The sequence below is a fragment of the Ursus arctos genome, unplaced genomic scaffold, assembly GCF_023065955.2.
Source record: "Ursus arctos isolate Adak ecotype North America unplaced genomic scaffold, UrsArc2.0 scaffold_14, whole genome shotgun sequence".
NCBI classification, from domain to species: domain Eukaryota; kingdom Metazoa; phylum Chordata; class Mammalia; order Carnivora; family Ursidae; genus Ursus; species Ursus arctos.
In genome coordinates this window covers 34812691-34822386 of record NW_026622808.1, presented here as the reverse complement: position 1 = coordinate 34822386, position 9696 = coordinate 34812691, and the positions used below count along the sequence as shown (strand labels likewise).

Genomic DNA, 9696 nt, shown 5'->3' with positions numbered 1-9696 from the left:
CACCAGTGTGAGAGTCTCAGGCAGGGTCCAAGCCCAGAAGAGCTTCCAGAAGTGGCTTTGACTGAGGAGAAGAAGCTGGTGACCCTGGGCAAGTCACTTCACCTTTCTCAGCCTCGGCTTCCCCATCTGCCCCTTGGGAGGAGTGAGAGAAGCCACTCTGAGGGTATGGCGAGGACTGGCGAGGACCAGGGATGAGCGAGGCAAAGCTCCCGGCTTCAGGCGCTGGCAGGGGGCTCCCTTTCCCTGCTGGAGCCCTGGACTTAGAGCTGTGTGCTGGGAAGGTAGGGATACCTACTGTGGGCCAGGCCTCGGGGTTTTGGGGGTAGAACTCAGGGAGGCCCCAATCCGCTGGGGTCCGGTGCCAGAGAGCTCCTTGTCCCCTCCCCACCTCTGCCTGATTTTCCTGCCTTCGAGCCTAACATCATGCCTCCTCTGCCAGGAAGACTTCCAGGTTCCTCTTTCAACCTCCAGAGGCTCCTGGCCTGGATGGACCCCTCTCTGTTCCACATCTTGGTTGCTATGCCTACAGCTTCCTCTCCTCCCAGCTCCAGGCTCTGTGTACAGTAGGCACTCCTGGTGATTGTGGCCACAGTTCTGGCCCAGCAGACATAAGGGGTTTCAAGCTCAGACCTCACAGGGTCCATCCACAGATCTCCTGGGTGGAGGCCGAGGTCATCCTTTCTCTTTGCTGCATGGCAAGCAACTCCCCCAACCATGGAGGAGGGGTAGAAGGGGAGTGAGGGGCAGCCCCTGGGCAGTTGGGGGATTTACCCAATGACACAGCTTGGAAAGGGCAGTGTCTGGGCCAAAGCTCACTGCCTATGGCCACAAGCCCTTCTTGCCCTTTTAGGGTCCCCAGCCCTCCTGAGTGTGCCCCTCCTCAGATCCCCAGCTCCTCTCTGTTCTTCCTGGTGTCCCTTGTGCCTCCCAAAGCAAGGCTGGGGCTCCTTCTCCCTCATTCCATCCATGATGTGCTAGGGCCTTGGAGGGGGTTTTACTGAAGCACTAAATGGGGATCAGACAAGGGCAAGCACAGAGCCTTCCCTAGACCTCCCCCACCCCACCCCCATGGGGTACAACCCTCCTGTGGCCTTCATGGCCCACTGTCCTTCAGCCTGACGGTAAGATGCCCCCCCACCCCTGGCCTCTCTTTAGCCTGGGCCGGGCTGGTGGGCATCCAGGCAGGACAGGGGTAAGGGGAGGTGTAGGGGCTGCAGTTGCCATGGCAATGACACTGGTGGCTCCCTGGAGGCTGCTGGGGAGGGAAAGGGAAGGGTCCCTCCCAGCCCCCCCCCTTCATTCTTCCTTTTCAGACCCTCTTTGTTAAAAAGGAGTCCCCTAGGCTGTTTTGTGTTTTCCACCTGAGAGGCGGGGCGGGAGTGGGGGGAGGCACTCAGGGGTGCAGTCCTGTCCTGTCCAGCCCTCTCACGAGCACCTACTCCGCCACCCCCGCCCACCCCCACCCCAAGAGTCAGTTCTCCGAGCCAGAGCCACTGAGCCTCTCATACAACCTGCCAGCCCCTGCCTGCCTGACCCCTCCTCCCAGGGTCATGGCCACCACCACCACACCCCCTCCTTTCTAGGCCTGTTCTGGGTGAGTGAGTCTGAGTGGAGGCAGGGACTAGCCCAGAGGAGGCCCCACTTGGGGCATCTGTTGACCATAGAGTCCATGGGCTTGTCCCGGGTCCCAGGGGCGGGGGGGGGGGGGGGCGTCAGTGTCACAGGGCTCCCTCTGGCCTCACTGAGCATACAGCATCCCATGTTCCTCGGGGTCCCGGTGGGCACCGGGACCACAGCTGGTCTCCATTTGGTGGTGGGTCCTCTAGCAAGCCATGCCCAAGGACTCTGGTCTCTGCGTCTGTGACCTACAGTAACGAGAACCCCATCACCCCCAGCGGCTGCTGTGAGGTCTCTCCGATGCACAGCCAGGCTCTGGGAGGCTTCCCGCCTGCTCGGCCCTGGGGCTGCTCTCCCTTACAGGTGAGGAGACTGAGGCTCAGACCCGTGAAGTCGCTCTGCTGGGGAGGGGCAGGCAGATTTGCACCCAAGCCCACCTGATGTCAGAACCGTGGCCTTCAGTCACTCTGAGGTGGACCAGAGGGGGCAGTACCCACAGGCTCTGCTTTCTCTGCCTTGAGCTCTCTTTGGGGAAAACACCCCACCCCCACCCCCATCACCACCAGGCACTTGGAGCCAGGGGGACCCAAACTACCCCAGAGCACCTGCCAAGAATGGGCAAAGAGGCTTGATCCATGGGTGGGGGTGGGGGGTGGAGAAGCAGGTGTCTGTGTGTGTGTGTGTGTGTGTGTGTGTGTGTGAGAGAGAGAGAGAGAGAGAGAGAGAGAGAGAGAGAGAGGGAGAGGAGAGAGAGAGAGAGAGAGAGAGAGAGAGAGAGATCGGGAAGCTCAGAGGGTTCCCAGGAGAGGGGAGCTCCAGCCTGCCTGCCGCCGCGTCATTCCATCCGCAGGCCTGTGCTGCCCCCGTGTGGACAACAGGCTCGTATTCCCGAGCCGCTCCTGGGCCGGAGCTCCCCAGAGGCAAAATCAGTGGCCTGGGGCTGTTGAAGGCATACCCGGTGACCTGAGGGATGGGCTGCACCTCCAAGCCTCCACCTGAACTGTCTTCTCTTCCTGCCAGGTCCTGAGCCCCAGCCTGGGTCACACACTGCCCACCGCCTTTCCTTCTCCAGGAGACTTGAATCCCAGGCTCCCAGAGGTAAGAGCACTTAGAAGTTATATTCCCCATCCTTCTATCCCATGCTTCACCCTCCATCCCCAGTAATTAAACCACAGCTTGCACCCCTCTTGTGTCAGGGAACTCACTGCTTCTGGGCACTCACTGCTCTGTGGTTTGGGGGAGATTCTGATTGCAGAAATGGTCCTCATCCGTGGAGCTGGTATTTGCCTCCCGCAGTCACAGCTCGGCCTTTGAGGCCACCCAGTGCCAGGTGGCCACTCACTTGGGCATTTCTAACCCAGTGCTTAGGGGGCTCCTCTTCTCTGTCCCCCAGTCTTTTACAGAGAAAACATCTGGTTCTGATAATCTACTCACAGTCCCTCTTATTTGGACACACTGGGGGTCCCTGTCTCTCTGGAACTGTAGGACTGGGGGACCCAGGACCCCTGAGGACTGTCACTTCCCCCCATCCTGGCCCTCCTTTGGATCCTGTCCTCATTTCTAACACTCACTTGCCACTGACATTCTTTCCTTAAGCCTTGTCCCCCTCTCCAGAGGCCCTGTGGGGAAAAAGCATGGATGGGACTGACAATGATTGAGCACCTAATGTGTACTCAGCTCGGTGCCCAGTGCTTTGACCAAAGTATCCAGTGTCAGCCCGTGAGGCAATTATTGTGTTTGTCCCGAGGTTATGCTCAGACTGAGGCTTAGAGAGCAGAGACCTGACCTGGTAGAAGAGCGGACTCCTATCCCTGTGAAATCCCTCCAGGCTGACTGGCTTCCTGCCTCCTGATTCTGCCATCTGCCTGGATTTGTGAAATGTGTACATTTAATTCCTCAAATATTTATCAGGTCCCTGCATGTACCCAGGACCGTGCTAGGCATGGCAAAAATAACCCCGAATGTCTCCGACCCTGTTACTTTGCTGAGCGGGACCCACTGGATCCTACTGGGGCTGAGGTGGGGCTGTGGCTGTGGACAAGGCCTGGGCAAGGCACTGCCACGGCAGGCCACATGGCGCAGGTGGGTCACATCCTGCCCAGTGGAAGGCTTGTCTAGTTCCTGGGCCTCACCTCTCCATCTTGTGCCCAAGGCACTGGCACGGGGCCTGGTGCGTAGACACTTTGCCGAGTCCAGCGAGGGGCTCTGCCCAAGGCTAGGCCACAGGGGATGGCAAGTGGACCCAGGCCTCCACGTGGACCTGAGATGGGGCAAGAGCTGCTCGCTCACAGAGGGTAGAAGTGCGTGGACCCTGGAGGAAGGGTTAAGTTTTTCACCTTTTTTGTGTCAGAGACTCCTTTGACATCTGGTGCTGTTTACTGATCTCTTTCAGAAAAATGTGTGTGTGTGTGCGTGGAGGCGGGGGGGGGGGTGGTTGTTTGTTTAAAGTAATCTCTACACCCAACGTGGGGCTCGAACTCACAACCCCAAGATCAAGAGTCTCATGCTTTTCCAACTGAGCCAGCCAGGCATCCCCAGAATAATGTTTTTAAATGTGTAAAATAAAACAGGATTACAAAGGATTTTCATGAACAGGGGAAGGATGTCCACGAATTATGACTGAATGAATAAAATCAGGTTACAAAAGAGCTTCTTTTTTTAAAAGATTTTATTTATTTGAGAGAGAGAGTTTGAGAGAGAAAGAGCACAAATGGGGGGGGGGGCGTGGGCAGAGGGAGAAGCAGACCCCGCTGAGCAGAAAGCCCAATGGAGGGTGGGTTCAATCTCAGGATCCCAAGATTGTGACCTGAGCTGAAGGCAGACGCTTAACCGACTGAGCCACCCAGGTGCCCCAAAAGAGCTTTGAAGGGAGGGAGGGAGGGAGGGAGGGAGGGAGGGAGGGAGGGAGGGAGGGAGGAAGGAAGGAAGGAAGGAAGGAAGGAAGGAAGGAAGGAAGGAGGAAGGAAGGAAGGAAGGAAAGAGGAGGAAAGGGGAGGGGAGGAGGGAGGAAGGGGAGGAAGGAGGGAGGGAAGGAGTGAGGAAGTGTGGAAGGAAAGGAGCAAGGGAGGAAAGAGAGAGGAAACAACCCCTGTACACAGGGCAGGCCCTACCATCTTTCCTACCTTGAAAAGCATGGCAGGCCAGTGGCTCCAAGGTCATGTTCCCCTTTGGCCCCTGAACAAGTCCCCTCAGATCACTGTCAAAGCTCCTGGCTCTTGTCATTGCTACCCCTTTGCCTGGCAGCCAGGATTTCACCCTGGGCCAATCCCTCTAGCAGCTCCAATGTCAATGTGTGGCCATCACCTGTCTCTGAATCTGCCTCTCCCGTCAGACTATGGCTCTCTACTCACTGCTTGCTCTGCCTCTGTCACAACAGGCTGGCAAAACTGAGTTCCGAGTAGGTGTCACTGCTCAATTTTCAGGAGCTCCCTGTGGGAGCTACCGCTCAGCTGGAAGGCCAGGCAGTGGAGCAACCTGGTTCCTTTAAAGTCATTCCAGCCCCTCCGCTGGCCCCTACCCTGCCTGCTCCTCTTTCTCAAGGGTGCGGCAGTCAAACCTTCTTCTCCCTGTCCCACCCTCCGGGCCCACCTTGCCCACTCCCTGGGCTGAGGCCCTGACTCTTGCTGGCAGACGTTGTGTCACCCCTACTTCCCACAGTCCCCACCTCTGCCCACTGGCTCCCCCACCTGTTCTCAGCAGCCCTCAGGACTGTTCCTCCAGACACCCTCCCTCTGGCCTCAACCGTTTCTTGGCACTAGGTCCCCCTGCCAGCGTCTCGGCCTGCTCTTCATTCTCCTGACTCACACCTGCCAGATTTCTCTCCCCCTTCTCAGGAATGCTTTGGTAAGGAGTCACTGCCATGTCCTGCCTCCACATCCTCCTTTCTCCCTTCACTCCCCAACTCTGCAATATGGTCCTGTCACTCCATGAATCCACCTTGCCAAAGAATGTCCATCCAGCTGGTGTTTACTAAGTTCCTGTTCTGCATCAAGTGCAAAGTCAAGCAATGGGAAAGGAAAAGTGACCAAATCAGTCCTGAACTTGTGGCGCTTGTGCCAATGGACACATACACAAGTAAATAAAGAACAGAATTAGAGTCTGGAAAGTTCTATGAAGGAAGCAAAGAGAATGAGAGGACAAAAAACACCTGGGGAGATGGAGTGGAGTGTATCTATTTTAGATAGGGCATCCTAGGGAGGCCTCTCCAAGAAAACACGCCATCCGAAGAGCAGGGAGAAGTAGTCCAGGGGGAGGGGATGGCAAGTGCAAAGGCCCTGAAGTCTGAACGAGCATTCATGGGCACCTGGGTGGCTCAGCTGGTTAAGTAAAGCATCTGCCTTCTACTCAGGTCGTGATCCCTGGGTCCTGGGATTGAGCCCGCATCACATCACATCAGGCTCCCTGCTGAGCCTGCTTTCCCCTCTCCCCCTCCCCTGTGCTTGTGATCTCTCTCTCAAATAAATAAATACAATCTTAAAAGAAAAAAAAAGCATTCATGCTTAGCAGGAAAGAAAAAAGCCCATGGATTAGGAGAGAAGTGAATGATGAGGAGAGAGTTGCCAGGGTTAGGGGAGGTGAAGAGTTTATTTCCAAAGCAAGGGGAGGCCTTTGAAGACTTCCAGTGACAAGATCTGCTTTGTGTCTTTAACGAGGCCATCAGCCCCCACTGCTGTGTGGAGACTGAACTGTGGGGAGAAGAGGGAAGAGCTGTCAGGAGGCAAAGCCTAACTCATTGTGGATGTCCAATAGGCGTATCACATTTGATGCATCTAAACAGAAACATCTGGATCACGGGCCTCCTCCAAACAAAGCAATAAAAGCCCCGTCCCTCCCAACCTTCCCCATTTCTGTGAACAGGACCAGCATTCACCCAGATGTTCAAGCCCAAACTCGGAAGCCACTCTGGCCTCCTTCCTCTCCCTCATGGTCTGCATCCCAAGTCCAGTGTTCTCATCCACCCTTCTGCACACTCGCTGCCCCGGCTCGGTTCCAGGTTCCCCCACTCTCTGGGGGAGTTGAACACCAGCCTCCTCACAGCTCCCCCGCCTCACCTCTGCCCCCTACAGCCCATTCTCCGCACAGGAGCCAGGGATACTTTTAAAGAATACAAGTCTGTCACTCCTTGCCTAGCAGCCATCCCTCAAGGTCTCCCTTCGCCTCCGGGACCTTTCATGAGAACTGGGCCCCAAAAGCTTGGTCCAGGAGGAATAAACGTAGGTAAAACCTGAAGAGAGCAGGGCCGGGCGCATAGCGCCCCCTTCGCGTCTGGCTTGAATCCTTCCGAGCTGCGGAACCTTTCTTCCCGGCGCTGGGGGAAGCTTTTTCCCAAGTACCTTCCGGCCCCGACGACCCTATTTCCCGTGCTGCACAGCGGCTTTCCTCTTTCTCTTTCTCTTCCGGTCCGAGGCGCTTCGGGAACCGCGGGCTTCGGTGAGACTTGGCCGCGCGGTATCTGGAGCCATCCGCGGCTCCCAGTCGGCGGCCAGACGCAAAACCGGGAAGGACAGAGAGGCCGGCTGCGAGGCTGTGGGGAGGGGGGGGTGCGGGAAGTGCTTGTAGGTTCTCAAGGAGTGGAGGGGAGAGGGAGAACTCGGATATGGGGTAGAGCGCCGTCTGTTGAGGGCGGGTTGGTTTCAGGGCCCTCTGAGCCGAGTTCGGGAGGCCAGACCGGCCTCGGGTCGTGCTGAGTAAGTGGAGGCCGCAGATGCAAGGCTCCCGTGCTGCAGCTTCATTCCGGCCTCCCTTCCAGATCAGGGCGGCAGTGATAGGCCCAGCCAGCCCTGATCTCCACTCTCCTCCCCCAGGTGCAGACATGGCCAAGTCCAAGAACCACACCACGCACAACCAGTGTAAGTTCCCCGGGCCCCGCCTCCGCCTCCCTTCAGACCCTAGCGAGGATCAGGGGTGCTGGAGCAGAGCAGGGGGACACTGTGGTCCTGGGGCTGGTTTTGTTTTAGGCCAGGATGACCTTTGGGCTGTAGTTAAAGAAGCCAGGGGTCCTCTTGAGATGCCCGCAGAGCTTTGCATTCAGGGACAAGGGCTATTCCAGATCTGGAGAAGACTTGCTCTGGGAAGTCCTGGTTTTCCCAGGCTGGCCAGCCGTGATGTGTGGTCTTATTAGAGCAAATCTCATTTGGTCTAATTTCTTTGCTTCCCCACAGCACGAAAATGGCACAGAAATGGCATCAAGAAACCCCGGTCACAAAGATACGAATCTCTTAAGGGGGTGAGTGAGAAGGGTGTCCCTTTGGCTCCGGTTACACAGCCTGAGCAGCGACATGAATAACTGTCCCTCATCTTGCCTGGACTTCATGTTCTGCCAAAGCCGTAATAAACCTTTACTTGGCTTTTCGCAGCCCAGGTTGTAACTCCCTAGTCAGATGTAACCTGCCTCCAAGGGTAGTTTGACCATCCCCCTTGCTTAGCCAGAGCACTTCAAGGGGAAGAAATGGCCTTATCTTTGTGTACCCGGTACCCTGTGAGAGCCTTCCATTCTACTAGCCTGTGGCCTTGATCTGGCCCCATGCTGGGCTTGGGGGCAGCTTTCCTTCTGTGCCAGGGAGTTCTCAGGATTGTCTGAGAAGGCTGAGGCTGGAGGGTCTGAGCAAGAGAATGGGATCCTGTCTCTCCCCTGTGCCCGTGGTCTCTGGAATGAACCGTTACATCTCTGAACCTTGGTTTCCTCATCTTGGTCTCTTTTTCAGCCTCATGCGCTGTGTATCTGTTGGACCACGCTTGGTGCTTAACTGATACCTTCCTTTAAAAAGGTGGGGATGGCCCTGAAGGGTTTCAGAAAAAACTGAGCCCTGCAAGTGTGGCAGAGGGCAGTGTTCATTTGTACTTTCCTTTTGCGCTTGCATTTGAGCTCCACTGGGCTCTGGGCATGTGGCCCTAAAAATATCATCTGTATGTAGCATTGGCAGGGTTGTACTACACATTTCCTGCAGGTAGTTTGTAAGGGATGTATATTTTAGCATTTAAGTTTGACTTAATGCTGTCTACACGCCCACTAGGCCTTGGCTGGAGCCCAGTAGTCTCCTGGGTATAGCTGTGGAGAGGGCCACCAGCGGTGGCTTGGGGCCCCAGGTGCTGCACTCACAACCTGTACCTTTCCTTGCCTTCCAGGTAGACCCCAAGTTCCTGAGGAACATGCGCTTTGCCAAGAAGCACAACAAGAAGGGCCTGAAAAAGATGCAGGCCAATAATGCCAAGGCCATGAGTGCGCGTGCCGAGGCTATCAAGGCCCTCGTCAAGCCCAAGGAAGTCAAGCCCAAGATCCCAAAGGGCGGCAGTCGCAAGCTCAATCGACTTGCCTACATCGCTCACCCCAAGCTTGGGAAACGTGCTCGTGCCCGCATTGCCAAGGGTCTCAGGCTCTGCCGGCCGAAGTCCAAGGCCAAGGCTCAAACCAAGGCCCAGGCTGCAGCTGCGACTCCGGCTCTGGCTCCTGCTGCCGCTCAGGCTCCCAAAGGTGCCCAGGCCCCCACAAAGGCTCCAGCGTAGATGCTTCTGTCTGCCGGCTTGAGGACGGAAGGACTGGTGTGACCCCTGGGCTTCTATCTGCATGGGGCTGGTGTCCTCCTGTGCTGTTTGTACAAATAAACCTGCGGCAGGATCTGTCAGTTGGCCTCTGTCTGTGGTCCAGGGACTGGGGTTTGGGTGGGAGTCGGGGGAAATGGGGCCCTGGAATACAAGAAAGGGACCTAGTGAAAGACATGGTGGAGGGCCTTAGGAAGGCTGGGGCACGTAGCCTGCTGGATTGGGCAGTCTGGTGAGGAAAGAGAGTTCCCAAATATCCTGACGAGTCTTGAAGTTTACCCCGGGGATAAAGAGAAGGACCTTGATGAGTTCTGCACGCTGGCCTGAGGCGGTCCAGACTTAGGCTGTTCCTGGTGTACGCGGCCAGCACCCACCACTCTGGGTTGTGCTGGGGGCCCCGGATGCAGGGCAGTGGTGGCACTGGCTTATTAGCACCACTGGGCCGGATCCTGCTGTGCCCCCTGGAGCGGCTGCTTCATCTCCAGGGTCTTAGATCTTAGAGCAGTTAGTGAAGCAAGTGGTGTAGTGGTCATGGGCATG

The 9696-nt window shown here is 56.6% G+C and overlaps 1 protein-coding gene across 1 annotated transcript; it reads left to right on the top strand.

Annotated features, from left to right (window-relative positions):
- The first annotated feature begins 6975 nt into the window (after positions 1–6975).
- Positions 6976–9239, top strand: RPL29 (ribosomal protein L29). The gene is made up of 4 exons (XM_026500963.4): positions 6976–7047; positions 7422–7466; positions 7779–7843; positions 8743–9239. The coding sequence occupies exons 2-4, from the start codon at positions 7430–7432 to the stop codon at positions 9118–9120; spliced, it is 480 nt and encodes a 159-aa protein (XP_026356748.1). The 5' UTR covers positions 6976–7047; positions 7422–7429; the 3' UTR covers positions 9121–9239.
- The last annotated feature ends 457 nt before the right edge of the window (positions 9240–9696 follow it).